The following is a 24145-nucleotide window of genomic DNA, read 5'->3' on the forward strand; positions in this document are numbered from 1 at the left end:
CATCCATGCTGCTGGGGTTACTTCAGTATGTTGGCAACCATCCATGCTGCTGGGGTTACTTCAGTATGTTGGCAACCATCCATGCTGCTGGGGTTACTTCAGTATGTTGGCAACCATCCATGCTGCTGGGGTTACTTCAGTATGTTGGCAACCATCCATGCTGCTGGGGTTACTTCAGTATGTTGGCAACCATCCATGCTGCTGGGGTTACTTCAGTATGTTGGCAACCATCCATGCTGCTGGGGTTACTTCAGTATGTTGGCAACCATCCATGCTGCTGGGGTTACTTCCACGGGTTATTGATTTATTAAACACACTTCTTAGAGGAACGATTGGGCTCTTTTTCGTTGTCTTCAAGGGGGGACTAATTTGATTCTCAGCTTTATATATTTACATAATCAAGTTTTAAGCTTATCTTGCACGATGTTTTGACCACATTTCCTGGCTACATAATGTGTAGATGGTTCAGCTCGGCTCTGTTGATGACTATGGCGAAGTGTTCACCATAGTCACGGTGTTCACCATAGTCATGTTCATCATTTGTTCATGGTGAAGAGCTTGTGGGGAAAGTCGCCCATCTTTTCCTCACTCTCAGTCAAACTTCATGATGCCTATGGATTATTTTTTGCTTTTCTGGTTACCAAAATGTTTCTGGAGCACAAGAGTAGGAAGGTATCATGCCTGGAACACGAGCATGTACAGGCACGGGTGGCTGTGTACAGGAGCTCACTCCTGTACACAGGAGACCCAAGGCAGGGTAGGAGACCCATGGGAAGGTAGTGAGAGAGGAGATCCCATGAGACGGGGGAAAAGTCCAATGCGTGGCGGAGAGTGAGAGTAAACCCTAGGGAAATGGCGGGAAGGCCAGTGTGTGTGTGTGGGGAAAATGAGAGAGAGGAAGAAACAGTTAGTGGGCGGAAGGGAGAGAGGGAGAGGCCGCGCCGGGGAGTGATAAGACTGGCTCATTTCCTTCAACACACACACACACACACACACGCCCAACAGTCTATCCCCTTCCCCTCCCTCCCTCCCTTCCATAATACCCCTCCCCCCCCCTGCCACCCACCCCCAATCATTCCACTTCCCCCCCTACCCATCTCCACCAAGTCTAGCCTTCTAGGGGTTTAGCCTTCTATCCCGGCAACTACTTAGTATTTTATTGATATACTTCTGAATGTGAGGCGTTAGGCACGAATTAGGGGCATTGTCTGGCATTTCTGTGAGGGCCGGACCACGTGGCCGTCAGGGGGTGTGGAAGGGAAGGGATGTGTGAAGGAGTGGAAGGGGAAGGGAGGGGTGTGTGAAGGGTGGAAGGGGAAGGAAGGGGTGTGTGAAGGGTGGAAGGGGAAGGGAGGGGTGTGTGAAGGGTGGAAGGGGAAGGAAGGGGTGTGTGAAGGGTGGAAGGGGAAGGAAGGGGTGTGTGAAGGGTGGAAGGGGAAGGGAGGGGTGTGTGAAGGGTGGAAGGGGAAGGGAGGGGTGTGTGAAGGGTGGAAGGGGAAGGAAGGGGTGTGTGAAGGGTGGAAGGGGAAGGGAGGGGTGTGTGAAGGGTGGAAAGGGAAGGGAGGGGTGTGTGAAGGGTGGAAGGGGAAGGGAGGGGTGTGTGAAGGGTGGAAGGGGAAGGAAGGGGTGTGTGAAGGGTGGAAAGGGAAGGGAGGGGTGTGTGAAGGGTGGAAGGGGAAGGAAGGGGTGTGTGAAGGGTGGAAGGGGAAGGGAGGGGTGTGTGAAGGGTGGAAGGGGAAGGGAGGGGTGTGTGAAGGGTGGAAGGGGAAGGGAGGGGTGTGTGAAGGGTGGAACGGGAAGGAAGGGGTGTGTGAAGGGTGGAAAGGGAAGGGAGGGGTGTGTGAAGGGTGGAAGGGGAAGGAAGGGGTGTGTGAAGGGTGGAAAAGGAAGGGAGGGGTGTGTGAAGAGTGGAAGGGGAAGGAAGGGGTGTGTGAAGGGTGGAAGGGGAAGGGAGGGGTGTGTGAAGGGTGGAAGGGGAAGGGAGGGGTGTGTGAAGGGTGGAACGGGAAGGGAGGGGTGTGTGAAGGGTGGAAGGGGAAGGAAGGGGTGTGTGAAGGGTGGAAGGGGAAGGAAGGGGTGTGTGAAGGGTGGAAGGGGAAGGAAGGGGTGTGTGAAGGGTGGAAGGGGAAGGGAGGGGTGTGTGAAGGGTGGAAGGGGAAGGAAGGGGTGTGTGAAGGGTGGAACGGGAAGGGAGGGGTGTGTGAAGGGTGGAACGGGAAGGGAGGGGTGTGTGAAGGGTGGAAGGGGAAGGAAGGGGTGTGTGAAGGGTGCAACGGGAAGGGAGGGGTGTGTGAAGGGTGGAAGGGGAAGGAAGGGGTGTGTGAAGGGTGGAAGGGGAAGGGAGGGGTGTGTGAAGGGTGGAAGGGGAAGGAAGGGGTGTGTGAAGGGTGGAAGGGGAAGGGAGGGGTGTGTGAAGGGTGGAAGGGGAAGGGAGGGGTGTGTGAAGGGTGGAAGGGGAAGGGAGGGGTGTGTGAAGGGTGGAAGGGGAAGGAAGGGGTGTGTGAAGGGTGGAAGGGGAAGGGAGGGGTGTGTGAAGGGTGGAAGGGGAAGGGAGGGGTGTGTGAAGGGTGGAAGGGGAAGGGAGGGGTGTGTGAAGGGTGGAAGGGGAAGGGAGGGGTGTGTGAAGGGTGGAAGGGGAAGGGAGGGGTGTGTGAAGGGTGGAACGGGAAGGAAGGGGTGTGTGAAGGGTGGAAAGGGAAGGGAGGGGTGTGTGAAGGGTGGAAGGGGAAGGAAGGGGTGTGTGAAGGGTGGAAGGGGAAGGGAGGGGTGTGTGAAGAGTGGAAGGGGAAGGAAGGGGTGTGTGAAGGGTGGAAGGGGAAGGGAGGGGTGTGTGAAGGGTGGAAGGGGAAGGGAGGGGTGTGTGAAGGGTGGAAGGGGAAGGGAGGGGTGTGTGAAGGGTGGAAGGGGAAGGAAGGGGTGTGTGAAGGGTGGAAGGGGAAGGGAGGGGTGTGTGAAGGGTGGAAGGGGAAGGAAGGGGTGTGTGAAGGGTGGAAGGGGAAGGGAGGGGTGTGTGAAGGGTGGAAGGGGAAGGAAGGGGTGTGTGAAGGGTGGAAGGGGAGGGTCAGGGTGTGTGTAGGACCTGGTCTTGGCGCCTGGCGGGTCCAGTAGGAGCTTCCCGCCGCCCGCCTCTTGCGTCATGACTTCCATCAGACTGGCGCTCACTCTTACTGGCGCTCACTCTTACTGGCGCTCACTCTTACTGGCGCTCACTCTTACTGGCGCTCACTCTTACTGGCGCTCACTCTTACTGGCGCTCACTCTTACTGGCGCTCACTCTTACTGGCGCTCACTCTTACTGGCGCTCACTCTTACTGGCGCTCACTCTTACTGGTGCTCACTCTTACTGGCGCTCACTCTTACTGGCGCTCACTCTTACTGGCGCTCACTCTTACTGGCGCTCACTCTTACTGGCGCTCACTCTTACTGGCGCTCACTCTTACTGGCGCTCACTCTTACTGGTGCTCACTCTTACTGGTGCTCACTCTTACTGGTGCTCACTCTTACTGGTGCTCACTCTTACTGGTGCTCACTCTTACTGGCGCTCACTCTTACTGGCGCTCACTCTTACTGGTGCTCACTCTTACTGGTGCTCACTCTTACTGGTGCTCACTCTTACTGGCGCTCACTCTTACTGGTGCTCACTCTTACTGGTGCTCACTCTTACTGGCGCTCACTCTTACTGGCGCTCACTCTTACTGGCGCTCACTCTTACTGGCGCTCACTCTTACTGGTGCTCACTCTTACTGGTGCTCACTCTTACTGGTGCTCACTCTTACTGGTGCTCACTCTTACTGGCGCTCACTCTTACTGGCGCTCACTCTTACTGGCGCTCACTCTTACTGGCGCTCACTCTTACTGGCGCTCACTCTTACTGGCGCTCACTCTTACTGGCGCTCACTCTTACTGGCGCTCACTCTTACTGGCGCTCACTCTTACTGGCGCTCACTCTTACTGGTGCTCACTCTTACTGGCGCTCACTCTTACTGGCGCTCACTCTTACTGGCGCTCACTCTTACTGGTGCTCACTCTTACTGGCGCTCACTCTTACTGGCGCTCACTCTTACTGGCGCTCACTCTTACTGGTGCTCACTCTTACTGGCGCTCACTCTTACTGGCGCTCACTCTTACTGGCGCTCACTCTTACTGGTGCTCACTCTTACTGGCGCTCTCTTACTGGTGCTCACTCTTACTGGCGCTCACTCTTACTGGCGCTCACTCTTACTGGCGCTCACTCTTACTGGCGCTCACTCTTACTGGCGCTCACTCTTATTGGCGCTCACTCTTATTGGTGCTCACTCTTACTGGCGCTCACTCTTACTGGCGCTCACTCTTACTGGTGCTCACTCCTACTGGCGCTCACTTACTGGCGCTCACTCTTATTGGTGCTCACTCTTACTGGTGCTCACTCTTACTGGCGCTCACTCTTACTGGCGCTCACTCTTACTGGCGCTCACTCTTACTGGCGCTCATTCTTACTGGTGCTCACTCTTACTGGCGCTCACTCTTACTGGCGCTCACTCGTGCTGGCGCTCACTCTTACTGGCGCTCACTCTTACTGGTGCTCACTCTTACTGGTGCTCACTCTTACTGGCGCTCACTCTTACTGGTGCTCACTCTTACTGGTGCTCACTCTTACTGGCGCTCACTCTTACTGGCGCTCACTCTTATTGGTGCTCACTCTTACTGGCGCTCACTCTTACTGGTGCTCACTCTTACTGGTGCTCACTCTTACTGGCGCTCACTCTTACTGGTGCTCACTCTTACTGGTGCTCACTCTTACTGGCGCTCACTCTTACTGGTGCTCACTCTTACTGGCGCTCACTCTTACTGGTGCTCACTCTTACTGGTGCTCACTCTTACTGGCGCTCACTCTTACTGGTGCTCACTCTTACTGGTGCTCACTCTTACTGGTGCTCACTCTTACTGGTGCTCACTCTTACTGGCGCTCACTCTTACTGGCGCTCACTCTTACTGGTGCTCACTCTTACTGGTGCTCACTCTTACTGGCGCTCACTCTTACTGTCGCTCACTCTTACTGGCACCACCATACACCCACCATATCCAGTCTTCCGCCATATTCAGTAACCATTACCATTGAAGCCATTACATTTGGCCTCTGATAAACGCTATCTTTCCGATATCTTTAGTTATTTGTAGCATAACTGTGAGAGGCTTTTATTTTGTTTAGGGGGGGGGAGGAGGGAGCTATCAGGGGGGAAAGCGCCAAGCCATTACGACTATATAGCACTTGGAAGGGGGGGGGGGTCAGGATAAGGATTTGTGATGGGACGGGGTAAGGAAGGAATGGAGCCCAACCACATGTGGACGGTCGGGGATTGAACGCCGACCTGCTGCAGGAAGCGAGACCGTCGCTCTACCGTCCAACCACAAGGGAGGGGGGCGGGGTTAGGGGGTAGATACTCAGAATGTGGTGTGTGTGTGTGTGTGTGTGTGTGTGTGTGTGTGTGTGTGTGTGTGTGTGTGTGTGTGTGTGTGTGTGTATATGTGTGTGTGTGTGTGTGTAATTTTGAAATATCACTATGCCCATCTTCTGCTGTGTGGTTTGGTGGTCATATCTTCAGCCCCGTATGCCTCATCGTTGAGGGCACTACGGGCTCGCCATAGCCCGTGCTACTTGGAACTTTTTCTTCCAGGCAGCGAATCTTTAACAACAACATCCTCATCATCTGCATCATTATGTCACTATCCATAGTGGATAGTGCCATGGACGGGCCTGACAGCTGGGTGGACAGTGTTTGGTATTCCTAAGTCCTAAAGTCCCGGGTTCGATTCCCGGTGGAGGCGGAAACAAATGGGCAGAGTTTCTTTCATCCTGATGCTCCTGTTCAAGCAGTAAGTAGGTACCTGGGAGTTAGACAGCTGCTACGGGCTGCTTCCTGGGGGGGGGGGGTAACAAAAAGGAGGCCTGGTTGAGGACCGGGCCGCCGGGACGCTAAGCCCCGAAATCATCTCAAGATAACCTCAAGACGTGAAGGATCTCAAACAGGTGCTCAAGACATGGAAAATCGGTTTCCAGTGTTGGAAACAGCTGTAGCTATCAGGAGCAAGCACGTGTAGCAACTATTGGAAGCAGGTGTGGAAGTGACTGGGAAGCAGGTGTGGAAGTGACTGGGAAGCAGGTGTGGAAGTGACTGGGAAGCAGGTGTGGAAGTGACTGGGAAGCAGGTGTGGAAGTGACTGGAAAGCAGGTGTGGAAGTGACTAGGAAGCAGGTGTAATGGCTCTAGGATGTTATTGTTTTAGATTTAGCTACTCAGAACGAAGTGTCCATGTAGCACGGACTATGGTGAGCCCGTAATGGCTGTAGGAAGTTGGTGTGGTAGTTATAGGATGGGTGTGTGAGAGGCAGATGTGTGGTGGGTTTGGGATGCCGGTGAGGGAGGGAGGTAAGCAGGTGTGTGTGTGGGGGTTGTGGCGGGTGGGTGAGGGGGGGGAGGGGGGGGAAGACAGGTGTATTGGTAACAAGAGGTTGTTGACCTTCAGGTGAGAGCGGTCGCTCAATATTTGGTGATGATGTGAATGGTATATGTAGTGCAATGTAAGGGGGGGGGGCTATTGATTGATGGCGCAACTAATAGTGCCTAATAGATGGTTGCCTGTCTGTCTGTCTGTCTGTCTCGAACGAAGAAGAGAGGTGACGGGAGACATACTAAAAATATGGAAGACGGTTAATGTAGTCCCAATATATAAAAAGGGTGTCAGACAAGAGGCACTGAACTACAGGCCAGTGTCCTTAACTTGTATACCATGCAAGGTGATGGAGAAGATCGTGAGAAAAAACCTAGTAACACATCTGGAGAAAAGGGACTTCGTGACAACCCATCAACATGGGTTCAGGGAGGGTAAATCTTGCTTCACAGGCTTAATAGAATTCTACGATCAGGTGACAAAGATTAAGCAAGAAAGAGAAGGATGTGCGCACTGCATTTTCTTAGACTGTCGGAAAGCCTTTGACACAGTACCCCATAAGAGGCTGGTACATAAGTTGGAGAAACAGGCAGGCGTAACTGGTAGGGCGCTCCAGAGGATAAGGGAGTACCTAAGCAATAGGAAGCAGAGAGTTACAGTGAGGGGTGAGACCTCAGATTGGCGTGAAGTCTCCAGTGGGGGTCCCACAGGGCTCTGTACTCAGTCCTATCATGTTTGTGATATACGTAAATGATCCTGGTGCCGCAGGACCAGCAAGCTACGGATGCTGGTCCTACCTTGGCTACCTTGAGGTGCTTCCGGGGCTTAGTGTCCCCGCGGCCCGGTCGTCGACCAGGTCCTGCGGCACTGACCAGCATCCGTAGCCTGGGATGTGAACCTGTCAACTGAAGCCTCCTATTTGTCATTCCAAATAAAGAAAGCCTTTATAAGTCACCATATTAAGGTGAATGTCTCGGGGCGTGCACCTTGCTTGGCCGTAAATCACCCGGTTAATATAAGAGATTATCAGATCAGTCGGGTTGTTGGTGCCAGCAGCAATAGCTGGGCTTACCAGCTGGTCACCAAGGAAGTGCTTGGTTGATCATACCTGGTCAACCAGGCTGTGATACGTCAGGCTGCGAGCAGCCGCGTCCAACAGCCTGGTTGACCAGTCCAGCAACGAGGAGGTCCGGTCGGGGACCGGTCCGCGGGGGCGTTGAGCCTCGAAATCATGGGAAGGTAACCGCAAGGTAAGGTAGGACCGTTTAGGTATTCTTCTTGATTATGGCCGGTGTCTTGAGACGTTAGTGGTGTAGTGTGTGAGCTGGTGACGGCTCGGGGTGACTGAGCATGTTGGCTTGATGTGGTGAGGCGGGGAAGCTGGCTAGTACTCCTTCATTTCCTCCCTTCCATCCTCTCTCTCAGCACTATCTCTCTCTCCTCTCTCTCTCTGCTCTATCTGTCCTCACTCCCTCCCGTTTCGTTCAACAAGGTTTTCCCCCGTTCCATCCCTCCAGTTTTCCTTGACCCCCATAATGGTGATGGATATATTGGCCAGGTTGTCAGCGGAAGGTGAAACACGATGCGTGCAGCCTGGTGAGAGGCGGGTGGGAGAGGTGAGAGGCGGGTGGGAGGCAGGAGAAGTGTGCTCTAGGGTAAGGGTGAGTATCATGGTGAATTGGAGAGGAGAGGCTGGCTAAGTAGGCCCAGAGGAACAAGTGAACAGCGCCTAAGGCAACATGCGTGGAGGGTAGGTGGGTGGGCCGCGGTGTAGAGAAAGGTGCCCCAGCAATTTGAAAGTGCATTTAGTTTTAACTTAAGCAATCCAGTTTGTTTGCCGCTATGATCTTGAGCGTCAAAATGACGGTAGATTAAGTGAAGCATGTTGAGGAGACGTGGCAGGACCCACATGGACGCACAGTTAGGTGGATCAGGGCTCCCCAGAGGCGGCGGATATGGTGGTGCAGAGTTCCTGCTTGTGGCTCAACCACAGCCAGTTAGTGGAGTAGCCCTCTGGAGGCTCCACCCACCTCCCTCCCACACTACCTCCTATTACTCTCCCTGTCTCCTGTTACTCTCACTACCTCCTATTACTCTCACTACCTCCTGTTACTACCACTGCCTCCTATTACTCTCAGTACCTCCTGTTACTCTCACTGCCTCCTATTACTCTCACTGTCTCCTGTTACTCTCACTACCTATTACTCTCACTGCCTCCTGTTACTCTCACTGCCTCCTATTACTCTCACTACCTCCTATTTCTCTCATTAACTCTTTCTCAAAATCAACCAATAAATCAATGAAATGACCAATCAATCAATAACCCGGCGGGCCACCGTAGCGGTGACATGCGCCCAAATACCGCTCATAAACTGAGAAATGTACACAGGTGTGAGCTCGGCCAATATTGGGAGACATTCCAGCGCTCTTCCCGCCCATATCTCCCGCCCGTCTTACTTGTCCATCCCCACGAAACGGAAGCCATTTTACCCACTTGAAGAATTGTTGTATTTAAGGCTCTAGCAAGTTATCAATTTCCGGGTAAATGTAGTGTATAACATACGTGTTAAAGAAACTATTGAAAAACTGAGTGGTAATTGTTTTGTGCTTCCCCGTGTCGGTGATAGGTGTTCAGTTGCGACCCCTCACATGGAGGGGGCGTGTGGGTGGGCGGAGAGGTGTGTGGGCGTGCGGGCTGGCAGAGACGAGAGAGAGAGGAGGAAGGGAATGAAGAACACTGATGATAGGGGGAGGAGGAGGAGGTGGGGAGGTGACAGTCCTTCACAAGTCGCCGCCTTATACACCAGGTTCCATAGTGTGTGACTATCTTTACGAGTGAGAGAAGTCGCATCTGAACTTTTAATGCACAGGATTCCAGAGATCAAAAACTAACGCTTCCAGTGTTTGTGTAGAAGGGGGGAATTTGAGGGTGGTGGCGTGTGGCAATTGTAGTGGCCTGGTGGTGGTGGTGGTGGCGATTGGAGAATGGTGGCGGGGTTGGTGGTGGTGGTGGCAGTAGTGGTGGCGGCACTGTGAGGCGCAGCACACAGTCACTTCTCTCGGTGTACCACATACGGTTGTGTCCGTCGTTGTTGAAAGTGGGTGGCGTGTCACCGTAGACTGACGTGGTTATGTTAGCCTGGTTGTGTGGCACAATGCTCGTCATCTTCGCTGCAACACGTCCTTAGTGCCAGAATTACATGTTACATGTCGAGGATACCATTAGGATAGACTAACGTTGACTGGCCACACACACTGGCTCGTCCCAGCAGGGAGAGGCAGCGACCCGTGGACAGGACAGGCGGCCACTGTCCGCTGTGTGACCCACGCATCGTCCAACTGAAGACAGTTTGATGGTTCAGCCTCGTCTGGTACACTTCTCCCAGTACAGGAGGTCACTGGACCCGACCCTAAGACGCCATCACTGATGCCATATTGACCAAGACGTGTTGTTTAGTTAATGTTACCAAGTGTAACCTGGTACTGGCCACGTGTCTGCCCCCCCCCCACGTGTCTGCCACCATCCCCCCCACATGTCTGCCACCACCCCCCCCCACGTTTCTGCCACCCCCCCACGTGTCTGCCACCATCCCCCAACGTGCCTGCCACCACCCCCAACGTGCCTGCCACCACCCCCAACGTGCCTGCCACCACCCCCCAACGTGCCTGCCACCCCCCCCACGTGTCTGCCCCCCCACGTGTCTGCCACCACCCCCCCCCCACGTGTCTGCCACCACCCCCCCCCACGTGTCTGCCACCCCCCCACGTGTCTGCCACCATCCCCCAACGTGCCTGCCACCACCCCCCAACGTGCCTGCCACCACCCCCCCAACGTGCCTGCCACCACCCCCCAACGTGCCTGCCACCACCCCCCCAACGTGCCTGCCACCACCCCCCCAACGTGCCTGCCACCACCCCCCCAACGTGCCTGCCACCACCCCCAACGTGCCTGCCACCCCCCCACGTGTCTGCCACCCCCCCCCCACGTGTCCTGCCACCACCCCCCCCACGTGTCTGCCAACACCCCCACGTGTCTGCCACCACCCCCCAACGTGCCTGCCACCCCCCCCACGTGTCTGCCACCACCCCCCCCCACGTGTCTGCCACCCCCCCCCCACGTGTCTGCTACCCCCCCCAACGTGCCTGCCACCACCCCCCAACGTGCCTGCCAACCACCCCCCACGTGTCTGCCACCCCCCACGTGTCTGCCAACACCCCCCACGTGTCTGCCACCCCCCACGTGTCTGCCACTCCCCACGTGTCTGCCACCCTCCACGTGTCTGCCACTCCCACGTGTCTGCCACCCCCCCATGTCTGCCACCTCCCCACGTGTATGCCACCCCCCCCCGTGTCTGCCACCCCCCACGTGTCTGCCACCATCCCCCCACATGTCTGCCACCACCCCCCCACGTGTCTGCCACCACCCCCCCCCCCACGTGTCTGCCTACCCCCCCTCCAACGTGCCTGCCACACCCCCCACGTGCCTGCCACCCCCCCACGTGTCTGCCACCCCCCACGTGTCTGCCACCCCTCCACGTGTCTGCCACCCCCCCCCACGTGTCTGCCACACCCCCCACGTGTCTGCCACTCCCCACGTGTCTGCCACCCTCCCACGTGTCTGCCACTCCCCACGTGTCTGCCACTCCCCACGTGTCTGCCACTCCCCACGTGTCTGCCACTCCCCCACGTGTCTGCCACCCTCCCACGTGTCTGCCACCCCCCCACGTGTCTGCCACCCCTCCCACGTGTCTGCCACCTCCCCCACGTGTCTGCCACCTCCCCACGTGTCTGCCACCACCCCCCACGTGTCCTGCCACCCCCCCCACGTGTCTGCCACCCCCCCCACGTGTCCTGCCACCACCCCCACGTGTCTGCCACCAGCCCCCCACGTGTCTGCCACCAGCCCCCCACGTGTCTGCCACCAGCCCCCCACGTGTCTGCCACCAGCCCCCCACGTGTCTGCCACCAGCCCCCCACGTGTCTGCCACCAGCCCCCCACGTGTCTGCCACCAGCCCCCCACGTGTCTGCCACCAGCCCCCCACGTGTCTGCCACCAGCCCCCCACGTGTCTGCCACCAGCCCCCCACGTGTCTGCCACCAGCCCCCCACGTGTCTGCCACCAGCCCCCCACGTGTCTGCCACCAGCCCCCCACGTGTCTGCCACCAGCCCCCCACGTGTCTGCCACCAGCCCCCCACGTGTCTGCCACCAGCCCCCCACGTGTCTGCCAACACCCCCCACGTGTCTGCCACCAGCCCCCCACGTGTCTGCCACCAGCCCCCCACGTGTCTGCCACCAGCCCCCCACGTGTCTGCCAACACCCCCCCCTTCCTGACGTGTCTGTCTATACTATACTATACACTTGGTGTATAGTGTGACCACTAAACTAATTGGAGCTACAGTTGCCCCAACTAGAGTGGCCAACTGTACACCAGACCTTTGTTAGTCTTGTAAGGTTGGTGGGTCGCTTAAGTGAGGAGGAAGACATCTTCACCCTCCTCATGTCCTGCTTGGTGGTGGCCAGGCTGCCCTCTGGTCCACTCTTCAGCTCTCCATTGGGGTCCTTCTGGACGGGTTCCCTCGCCAGCACCAGTCTGCCGCCCGTACCCCGTTGTTGTTTTAGATTCAGCTACTGGGAACAAAAAGTTTCAAGTAGCACGGGCTATGGTGAGCCCGTAAATGGAAGCTCTTTGGAGCCATTATCTGTATCAATAGCCGATTCTGGAGATCTTGGGATGAATGGGAGTCTTCGTGGTGAATTTCAACCTCGGGCGGCTGGCTACACCAGTTATGGAGCTGGTGGGCCCCTATCCCCACTCTCTCGTGTCTTTATATCCACATGGAGGGCGTTGCACCTCAGCCATGTTGGGTGTTGCCACCGTGAAGGCTGCCACGGAAGGTTTCCAACAGGTGTGGCTTCCTGGTTACCAGAAGGCTTTTGAGTGTACAGCCGGTAGCACAGCTGTTGCCTCCATTGTGATATCTGCTCCGGGCCCTTGTCTGGCATTTAGTTTATTAGAGGCTGCTGAGTCGCACCTGTGTATTCATGTGCGTGTGTACTCACCTAGTTGTACATGCGGGGATCGAGCTCTGGCTCTTTGGTCTCGCCTCTCAACTGTCAATCAACTGGTGTACAGATTCCTGAGCCTACTGGGTTCCAGACGCTCAGATATTAAGCAGCCTGTGGCTTCAAGGGGGTGAAATTCCTCCTGCAGCAGGTGGGTCTGATGACCCGTATTGCGCTCCAAGTATTATGGTAGCTCTTAGTCTTACCAATCTCCAGCAGCCAGATAGGAGACCCTGCCAGGTGCCTCGAGGTGCATCTGGCAATATAGTCTGGTGGGTACAGAGGAAGAAATAAACTCCCCACAACTGTGTCTTAAATGTTTACCAGGATATTACTGAATTGATATAGGGTACATAAGTGAAGTTCGTGAGAATGAAAGATTATGAGACTCCTATATACAAGACAAAAATAGTTAATTGAATATTATTAGTTACAATTTACTAATGAAGAATTAGGCATTAGTAGGCTTATCTCAGACTGCTTTAATGTGCATAATACGAGGCAGTGGGTGACATTATACAAGAACTGCTGTCAATGGTGTTGGACCATGATACTTGACAGTAAGGACCCCAGACACCTGTGCTCTCACACTTGTTTCGCCTCACTCCACATGTGTTGACACACCCGTCCACCCACCTCACCCTCAACACCTGTACTGATGTGAGGAGGGCGATGGCTGGAATGTGCATGGTTAATACATTCTGGGAAGTTTCAGAATGGCATAATGTCCATTCTCGTAGTCTTCAGAGAGGGTGTTCGTAAGTCTTCAAGTGTAGAGGCAATTCAGCATCGTCACCTCAAAAGTCTCTGCCAGATTTCTTGCTAATCATGGAGACATTCAAATATTTGTTTCATAATCCATAGACTTTACCAGACTCGATTAGTACCAGCAACAGACTTCATATACCTGAATTTACCTGAGGGGTCACCATCTATAGTGACCTCGATGGGGCATGAAGCCGGCTGCTTGTTAAAGGTCCCTTACACCCTCTATTAGTCTGGATAATATTTTCCAGCTGTGTATAATATGAAATTCTTAGCAAAAGCTTTTTTTTCATGTTCAGTACATGAACTTTGTTGACTCATTGATGAGGTTAGCTTATTTTTTTCTGTATTTTAATTTGTTTAAACAAACACTATTTGTTCTCATATTTAATAGATAATAAACAATAGATAGGTATTTGTAAAGTACTGGTTAGAGTGGGTCTTATTAATGTGATGTTGCTACAGTTGGAGGTGTTATACACTTCCCTGCTTCATGACTGACTCAGTGCTGTGGTCATCTCTGCCACATATCTGGTTCAATGCTGTGCCACATCCCTACCATATTGCTGATTCAATACTATGCCACATCTCTGCGACATAGCTGGTTCGGTGCTGTGCCACATCCCTGCCATATTGCTGGTTCATTGCTGTGCCACATCCCTGCCATATAGCTGGTTCAATGCTGTGCCACATCCCTGCCACATAGCTGGTGTAGTGCTGTGCCACATCCCTGCCACATAGCTGGTTCAGTGCTGTGCCACATCCCTGCCACATAGCTGATGTAGTGCTGTGCCACATCCCTGCCACATAGCTGGTTCAGTGCTGTGCCACATCCCTGCCACATAGCTGGTTCAATGCTGTGCCTGATAGTTTATCAGGCACTTCATACTCTGACAACTCAAAGGGCAATTGAGTGTGGCTTGTGAATCTCTTTCTTTCCAGAACATAGAATAAGTGTTCCATCCTGCAGGTATAGACCCCTGTTGTGTTGCGGGAAAATGGTGCGCATCCTCTTCAGTTTGACACTTCTTGTTGACGAGTTGAGCCGAGATTATAAATCAAACCCGAAGTTAGATAAATAATATGTGTTACGTGGTGGCAGTGATCTTGTTGTAGTGCCAGGGGGATTTTTATAAATCAATCGAATCTTTGTCATGGCCTTGTAAGTGTGAAAGATCATTATTCAGTACAATATATATCTTCTCAAGACACATTTTTGGATATAGTTCTCTAAACATTCTTCTGTTGTTTTCATGGTGATTGCAAAGTAGGAAATCAGGTTGGTTAGGTGAGGTTAGTAGCTAGAATGTGGGGAGGTAGACTCTCATTGGATTTTTTGTTTAGTCCATTTTAGTTCATATTAAAACTTGAGGGAACTAAAATCTCAATGGAAGCAGCAGTTTTCCTTAAGTACAGTAGAGTACAATTATGTAATAAAGTGTTCATGTGTAATTTTGTTCTAGTATTTTAATGCAGTTTTGTACTAGAGGCATTATCACAACTTTGTAGTATGAAGTATGACTCATTATGAGAAATTAATATGCAGTCCAGTACTGGAATATGAATAATCACTCATTTTCACAAGCTTAGAGCAGGTAGTAAACACCTGCAACAAATTGTAACTTTGTGCTTTCAAAATCTTAAATTGCCACTACCAGATAATTTAGATGAATGGTGTGTGTTCTTATATTGAAGTTGGTAAAAAGCTTGATTTTACGTACATATGGAGAGATTTTACAATTCTCTAAGTGGAATAGATTAGTAATGAAAGTAAATCATCTATCAATTACCCCCTTAGTTTGAATATGCAAAGCCTTTGATAATAGTGAGTTATGTAACACTTGTTAGACAGGAAGACAAAGATGACATACTGAGAGGATTATATGGTCCAAATGCTGCGACTCATCCACAGTATTTCCTCCACAGAACGAAATCGTGGTGAGCGTAGACATCACGGGCAGTAGTCACCAACCTTCAGCAGAACATTTAACACACTCGCTAGTTTTTGTTATTTATAAAGGACAAGTTTTTGAGTAACAACAATGCTCCGTAAGAGAATGATAGTGTGTGAATATTCAGTGTGACTACAGCTCAATGTGGCAACTTCACAAAATTATTCGGATTAAAGTTCGCTAATAAACGAGTGTCGGAACATTTGTCACATCGTTGTGTAAACTTGTGCAAATAATTTGAACCAGTAATATTTGATAATAGTGGTACAATGATGAGAACAGTGTAAAACAGTGAAATACCCATTCAGTTTTGAGGAAAGAGTGTGGTAGGTGACGAACAATGCCTCGGCCGAGGTTAGCGGTGATCTTCTCTGTGGTAACAGTAATGGTCATACATGGTAAAGTTCCTTGACCAGTCCCAGCGTGCCAAGTGCCAGACACACTCAAGTAGGCCAGCTACTGGCACTACATACGTCCTCTACTGTCTGCAGATGCTAGAGAGAATCATGTGGTCCTATTTTGGAAGTAAACAGAGGAGGCCCAGTGCCTCCTCCGTTATGGATTATATTCGCCGTCTAAAAGTGTGGTAAGACCACTGTGTTTATCTGCATCCTTCCCTTATCCCACATTTCTGCACACTCGACAACCTCTGTATCCAACCCTAGCCTTCTTGCTCTTCCTTTCATTTCTTTCCTACTTGACACCTTCCATATTGACCTTCCATATCCTTATAAGTCTGGCCCGTTCATTATTCAAGATCTTGACCATGGTTACGAGCCTGATTTTCCTGCTCCGTTTGCAGTGACTTTTGTGTCGTGTTTTGGTTAACATTCTTGGATTTTGTGCTATGAAAGCTATTACAAGTTTGTATAATCTTTTAATTCTGTATCTACAAAATTTATTCGTATATCTGATAGTTTTTATAATTGTTTTATACAGTTTTAAGAAGTGTTCTTGGATGTATTGTAGATTGCCATAACTAATTGTTGTATAAAAATACTTTAGTTATCAACAATGGAATAATGAAGCTAACAAACCACATGGTTTATTAATTAGCATTTCCAGCTATTTATACAATGTGTGTTTTACTGATGTTCACGCTTAAGATATGCCTCCTACCATTTCTATCCTGTTTGTTTTGATAATTCTCTATATTTAAATAATTGAACGTGTGAGTGAAATAATTGAACAGATTCATTAGTTCAGTACAACTTTTGGCATTGATGACTTTATGTGAGGGTGATAAGTAAGGTAAGGTAAGATAATGTTGACATTTAAACACATGGCCCATACATTAGAAAAGAAAAAAATTTCTAGTTTAATAAAAAGAATGGGTTTAATTTTTTTGGCATATGTAACTCATGTTGTTATTTCTTGTATAGTAACCAGTAATGCCTTTTCCATCACAAGTTATTGTTTATCATTAAACAAGCCACAAATATTAGGTAAGAAGAAAGTCAAATGTTTTCATATAGCTTAGAATAGGCAAGAGCAAGTGTGCTAACATTATAGCCGAGCATTAATAGGCTTCCTCTTAGAATCAATAATAGTACTGTAGTGATCACGTTAATAATTTACCATTTGTTTCTTCTGGTTTGATGCTTAAACATCAGTGTAATTCTGTAACATCAATTTGCATGATTTTATAGCTGTTTTTTCCTTATAAAGTGCATTTACTCACTATTGTGTGACCATGTAACAAAGGTGTATTTAATTGACAACTAAAAGAATCTTAAGTAAATAAATGTTTCTCTGTGAATTACTGTAGTATAATTTTTTTCAGTATTGGCAGAAATTGTGGTTATTACAAATATTTTTTGAAGTACAGTATAAAAAGAATATTTTAAAAATCTGGTGCATATTTTTATAGACTGATAAAAACTATTTTATGCTTCAAAGGAAGGTCTTTAAAAATGAGGACTTGTTGGACTTTTTAAAAAAAAAAACTTACTACTGTACCCATTTTCCCTTGATACTATGCACCTTTGTGTTTTACTTCATGGATTTCTCAAATTGTTTCACCATTGCTTTTGTGATAATGTACCGAGTTTACAGCATGCCTTTTTAAACATCAAGTTATTGATGAAAAAAGTTTTATGGGGGCATGTATTAAGATTATACAGTAGTACTGACATAGCAGTTTTAGTTGGAAACACGGTTGAATCCCTTCCCTGGAAAGTCGAAATTTGATCAGCAGAGCGTAGCCATGCAAGAAAAGTTTTCTAACATTTTTTATTATGTTCTATTTATTGTTTGATTGCAGTGGTCCGCGCTTGTTTGAAGTTGGAGTGGAGACCATCGCAGGCGGCAGTGGCACCAGTGATGTGGCCCCCAGCAGTGCCTCCAATGACCCTGCCTCTCAGGTGCCTCTCCTCAACCTCCCTGCCTCTTCCACATCATCAGGTCAATCTCTCATGGCTTTCATTAACAATCATATAAACCATTTCAGCATAACAGGTACTGTACTGTACTGTAGTTTGAATATTTTGGTTTAATATTATGTTGTATTTATAACAATATTTGTGATAAAGTTTATTCATTGATTTAAATGAAAGTGAGTGCAGTACATACTGTATGTTTATTTTGTTGCTATCACTGACATCAAAGTGTTCTTCTTTGGTATCTTTCAAAGTGCTATGTATGGAGTTGTTAGATATGAAACTACTCACTTTACTATAACAAGTATAAATTGTAATGATAAATGTTTAGCAAAAAAAATAAGAACAATTACCGAGGTATCAATGACTAAATTAACAAATCTATGCTATAATAAAAAAGGGGTTAAAAATGTGCTTTTTAACTTTAGATATACTTTGTATATAATTTTTGTTTACTATATAACATAGTGTATATATACTATAATATATATATGGGTGTAAATCACGAAATTTAACATGTGATGAAAAATGTGAGTGTCAGACCACGAAGGAAGAATTGAAACAGGAATTTCCTTAAGTGTTTTCGTATTTAATAATACATCTTCAGAAGGACTGAAGATGTATTCCTTCAGAAAATGTATTATTAAATACAAAAGTACACGTACTTAAGGAAATTCCTGTTTCAATTCTTCCTTCGTGGTCTGACACTATCAAATATATATACTGTGTGTGTGTGTGTGTGTGTGTGTGTGTGTGTGTGTGTGTGTGTGTGTGTGTGTGTGTGTGTGTGTGTGTGTGTGTGTGTGTGTATATATATATATATATATATATATATATATATATATATATATATATATATATATATATATATATATATATATATATATATATATATATATATATATATATATATATATATATATATATATATATATATATATATATATATATATATACACACACACACACACACACACACACACACACACACACACACACACACACACACACACACACACACACACACACACACACATATATTTGTGTATATATTTATATATATACACACATAAATATACATACATACATATACATATATATTGTTTCATATCCGTTCCCAGTAGATACCTTAAATGAAAGCTTAGTACACCACACACTAAAATTGGAAGAATAGTTGTGAGGACGAATATGTGCTCCAACGACTCAGACTTGGGGCCTACGAACCCTCTCTTATGCTGAAGAATATTAGACAGATTAAGAATATACCTTCCTCTAGAGATAGGCCTTCTGGTGAACAAATCCACAAGGGCCGTGATGAGGATTCCCTGGTTTGTGCCTCGGAGAGGCTGCGGGATCCAGTAAGTTCAGTAGAACTTCGGTTTCAACTCTTTTTACCCTGTCATAGCTCAGTCGATTAAGGCAGTGTCTGGGATGCTCCCGGACGCAAGTTCGAATCCTCGTCACAGACCTTGTGGATTTGTTCATTTGATGCATCACGTTAGTGCGATTTCTGTGTGTAGTTAGGCCTTCTGGTTCTCTTGGGCTACAGATTCAGTGTCCTCCTTGGTTCGGCTTGCCCTGTTTGGGAGTTTGGCCAAAATTTATGGGTAAAACCTGATGGTTAGATAAGAACATGATAAAGGAAACTGCAGAAGGCCTGTTAGTCCATGTGAAGCAGCTCGTATTCATAGTTCCAGGTTTGACCAACCTTCGTTTGAAAAAATTCCGGTGCCCTCACATCTGTTGTTACATGGTAATTTGTTGCCAAAATAAATCAGCAATCCTATTCCCAAACCAATATTTATCCAGACCTTTTCTGAGTATATACCCCCTTTGTTATACCATTTCATACTGTATTATAGTTCACTCACTTCTTATGCTTCACCTCTTCAACTTTGCAAATTAAACTTTCTAGATCTCATCATAAAGGACTTCTTCTAGGTCCTGGGATTATTTTGATCACTGTACTGTACATGCTATAGTACTGTGACCAAAACTGAATTGCATACTCTAAATTGGACCTACCAAGAGGGAGATAAAGCTGAAACTATGAACCTGAGGCATTGTCCATCCAAATATTCTAGCTGGTAGTGAGATGATATAAAGATGCATTTAAGATGAGAAAATCAGACAAAGATCAGGAATTAAGATGGGAATTGTATTTTCAGTAGCCTCGAGTTCATTTATTTGACATAAACCCGATAGAAAAAATGACTGAAAATAATGCATACACTTCTGAAGATCATTAGCGCGAATGTAAGCTTGATGTTGACTGAAAAAAGGAAGTCTGGCAAGATGCAGTGAGTGAGTGAAGAAGAAGAAGAAGAAGATCACCTTATTTTAACTGACCAAGAGGGAAAAGAACAAATCTAAACTAAAACTGAGAAATAAGGATTCACAAAGTGCTAACCAGTAAGAAGTGGCAGTGATGGGCATAAGTTTTTTTTAACAATGTTGAAAAAAGATAGGAGTATCCTCGATGAAGCTTGTATATACAAGTCTTGCTATTACAGTTCAGTTCATTCTCGACTCACAGTAGGGAATCCCGGGTGGAACAAAAATGGTTGGGCAAATTTTCTTTCACCTAATGGCTTTTTTCACCTAATACAATACAATACAATACAATTTTATTTAGGGTAAGGTACATACATACAATAAATTTTTACAAGGATTGGTTGACTTAAAGGTAGAGCTAGTACATACAATGCCTAAAGCCACTATTACGCAAAGCGTTTCGGGCAAAGCATTAATATTAAATATGCACCCAGGAATTAGTCAACTGTTGTGGTGTTGCATCCTGGGGAAGGTATTTAACCTTGGAGGACCTAAATATAAGCCTAAAGTGTATATACTAAATATATACAGTATATATATGCTGCAACCCATCCTCCGAATTGACAGTACATTTTAATACTAAGTGTAATAAGTACATTTCCTGATTATCATACATAGTACATAATTGCACTTGAGGGGCTGTTACATTTACCTCCCCATTTAATTCTCCTCATTTTCTGTGAAGACACTCAGAATTTTAGGATGAAGTTTTAAAGTTCAGTTTGCTATACACAAGTTTTAAATATGAGGAATTTCTTTTTCAGTTTTATTAAACGATAGAGATTTTATGCAAAATTTGAAAATATCCTGAGTTACTTTACAATTTATTGAAATATTTTAGTTTTGTTTTATAAAACTGTAATATCAATATAGCTATAGGTTAAGTAGTAATTGTAATTAAGAAGCAATAAAATGCTTATCTTCAAAAACTAAGAAGGTTAGGTTAGGTTGTGGTTTTCTATTCAGCTTTTCAGGTAAACTCAAATATTCACAATATATTTGACAGTATGATTTAATACTAAGTGTAAATAAGTACAATTCCTAACTTCCATACATAGTACATAATTGCACTTATGGGGCTGTTACATTTACCTCCCCATTTTTGGAGGAAGGGCTGATATATATATATGTACACTTGGGCAGCAGGCATTCCTTTAAACACATTTAGTTAAACATGACTGCTTCAACGTTTCTCTGGAGCATCTTTAGGTAAAGAATGAATACAAGATGTACACTTCTTAGTTAAATACACATATGAGAGTCAAAGGAATGTGGGGTGAAGTGAAGGGGTAATCAAACATAGGGTAGGGCCAATCACATATTTGGTAAGGCAGTGAGTGTCGAGACCTCGGTAGACACATCATTATCTGGTGATGTTTTGTGAGGTCTGGGTCTAAGTGTTGGCAAGGAAGCAAAGTTGTTGTTCTTTATATTTAAGGTGAGTCTTTTTTCTCCTGTAAGTATTACTTTCAGGATTTGCAATCTCCTTTGGGCAGTGGTAGATTCCAGGATTTTTGTATCATCTACTAGCATGTTCCTAGTTAGTGTAGGGTTATGTTCACTTTGTATATGGTTTCTAGGGACACCAGCTTGTAGATGGCAAGTCAGTCTTCTCGACAGCTTTGTGGTAGTCATGCCAGTATAGGTAGAGCGAAGGTGACATCCTTCATTGGTGCATGTAAATTGGTGCAGTATACCACGGTTGCTGTCTGGAGAGGGTTGTATTGTTTATTGGAGCTGTTCTTGGATATTAAACCAGCAGTCCTTTTTGTTTGGTACAGTAGTAGATAATGAAGTCCAATTTTTGGTCTGGGGCTGTTGGTTTCACTCCATTTGAAATTATATTGTTATTCCTTCTTCTGTTATGTATTGTGAAGTCATAGTGAATTTGTACTAGTTTTATGGAAGGGGTTACTTGCTGTTGCAGTTTTTCTCTGTTGTAGAATTTTTCTAAATATCTTCTGATTTGGGTGTTGAAATTCTCTAATGCATGTGTCCATTGTTTAGTAATACAGTATGTACTTGAGGGCTTCTGTCCAGTTCTTTGTGTGTTAAGTCAGTCAGAACACTGTGTAAGGGCTCTGCATTATATACAAGTTTATCATACTAGTCTTATATATCATACTAGTCTCATATCTATGTGGAACATTCACTGTATCCATTCATACACATTACAGTGTTAGTAGATTTAGTATAAAATTATGTGATGAAGGGGTTGTTTTTGGTTCTCATAAAGTTCATTGAGGAAATGGTGAGTACCATTGAGGCTTATTTTCGTGGGTAAAAGTTGAGCACCGAGTTTTGAGTGAGTCGATCCTTTATTCGTATTCACCACGGAAGTTTATACTAAACCTATCAACATTGGAATATGTATGAAGTGGATACAGTGAATGCCCATATATAAGTTTCTGGAGGTTGAGTCTTGCTTTAGTTTTCTGCTACCCTGCCCAAGCTGCCATGCCTTCAGCACCATTTGCACAACTGAAGGGTTAATGAATTGATAGTCTTGCAGGAAATAAATTTCAGGACTGTGCAGAACTTTAGTTTAATTCTATGAATTTTCTGAATATCCAGATCCTTCAAGTGGTGGCACACCCAGTATTGGTGCTACACAGTCCCCGTCCATACTTGCGCATTCTTCAACCATCCGCAAGGCATCAGGTCAGGATCATTTGGAAATCTTTTAACAATACAATATATAATATAACACAGTACATTTTGACAGTGTGTCATGGGATGAAAGGGAGAGGCACTACTTAAAAACTATACTGCATATAAAAATGTATGGAACCAAAGGCCTTCAGGCACAGTACAGGCAATTTCCTATTTATAAACAGGATGCATTCCAAAAGGCCATTCATTACTCAGAACTAGATTACTCAAAATTATCGGTTATTGTTATTCAAGCCATCCTCTTGTTTACATATTACTCATAGTAACGATGTGCACCATCGTACATATATTGATGTAAAGGACAATTAGAAAGTAGAATTTGGTATTATTGAATTTGGACAAACCAGAAAAGGTTTTGCATTTATGTTGCTAATAAAACCTAACCTAACCATTCTAGGCCTAATACACGCCGAGGCCTAGTATAGTACATACAGTATGTGTGCTATACTAGGTCTAGGAATAGTAGGCATCTATCAGTCTCAGAAGACCATGGAGTTGCGCTCTGGAGTGGCCTCTACAGGGCGCAAAACCTGGGTAGGTTGATATGGAGAAGCTGTCACCCAAGCAGCAGGTCCCCCCACCCCTCTCCACGACGCCGAAAGTCTCCAGTGGAAAAGCAAACGCCAGTACGATTGGTTCCAGCACCGTCGCAGGAACTGTCAGAACGAGGTTGAAGGCAGCAACGAACTGCCCTAGGGGGCTCCAATTCCGGAGGTAACCTCGAAGTTGGTAAAAGAAGGCACAGGGACTCTAAATATTTCAAAGGAATATTTGTTTGGTTTCTAGTTTGAGTTTTTCCAGACTATACATTGAATAGAACCAAATTCTATCTAATTTTCCATTACTTCAATATATGTATGATGGTGTACATAGTTACAAAAAGTACTATCTAAACAAGAAGATGGGTTGTGTATTGCCTAGAGTCCCTATTGTACATAAGAGTTGCATACCAAGGTAGTGTGATTGATGTCATTAGTTTTGCCCTTACAGTATTTATTATTTAACACATCAACAGAGAGTGGTGCTTTGGCGCAGTCCAATGACTCGTCAGAACCCTCCATTGATTATGACTTGATGTATGAGGAGGATGACGACCCAGAGCTTGGATCTATGGAAGGCCATGGCTCCATCATACACCATTTACTCTCACAGGTCAGATGACATCACAGCTGTTTAATTAATTCCTTTGCACTTGAAGCATTTCAGTGTCTTCTGGCAGATTAATAGCTGCATATTTCCTACAGAAGTTGTATTTTTGTTAATGATAATGAAAGAGAGATTTGTAATTTATATCTTATGTGATATATAGGAATATAAGAGTCGGTGCAGATTATGAGTCACAATAACGTAGCTGAAGATATGAAAACCAAACCACACATAAGAAAGTGAAGAAACGACGATGTTTCGGTCCATCCTGGACCATTATCAAATCGATTATCATTATCAAGTCAATGACAATTGACTTGATAGTGGTTTAGGACGGACTGAAATGTCGTCGTCTCCTCACCTTCTGGTGTGTGGTTTAGTCTTCATGTCTTCAGCCGTGTTT

At 47.0% G+C, this 24145-nt stretch overlaps 1 protein-coding gene across 4 annotated transcripts in view; it reads left to right on the forward strand.

The window, feature by feature from the left end:
- The window catches only part of LOC123773945 (oxysterol-binding protein-related protein 9), a 103562-nt gene that overhangs the window by 67666 nt on the left and 11751 nt on the right, over positions 1-24145 (forward strand). For 2 of the 4 annotated variants that reach the window (XM_045767931.2, XM_045767933.2), the window contains exons 7-9: positions 17475-17668; positions 22498-22584; positions 23612-23748. In XM_045767931.2, the coding sequence (XP_045623887.1) occupies positions 17475-17668; positions 22498-22584; positions 23612-23748 (418 nt within the window). The remainder of the gene's footprint in view (positions 1-17474; positions 17669-22497; positions 22585-23611; positions 23749-24145) is intronic. The other 2 variants (XM_045767932.2, XM_069318672.1) reach the window with 1 other exon arrangement.

This window comes from Procambarus clarkii, chromosome 91 (genome assembly GCF_040958095.1).
Source record: "Procambarus clarkii isolate CNS0578487 chromosome 91, FALCON_Pclarkii_2.0, whole genome shotgun sequence".
In the NCBI taxonomy this organism is placed as follows: Eukaryota; Metazoa; Arthropoda; class Malacostraca; order Decapoda; family Cambaridae; genus Procambarus; species Procambarus clarkii.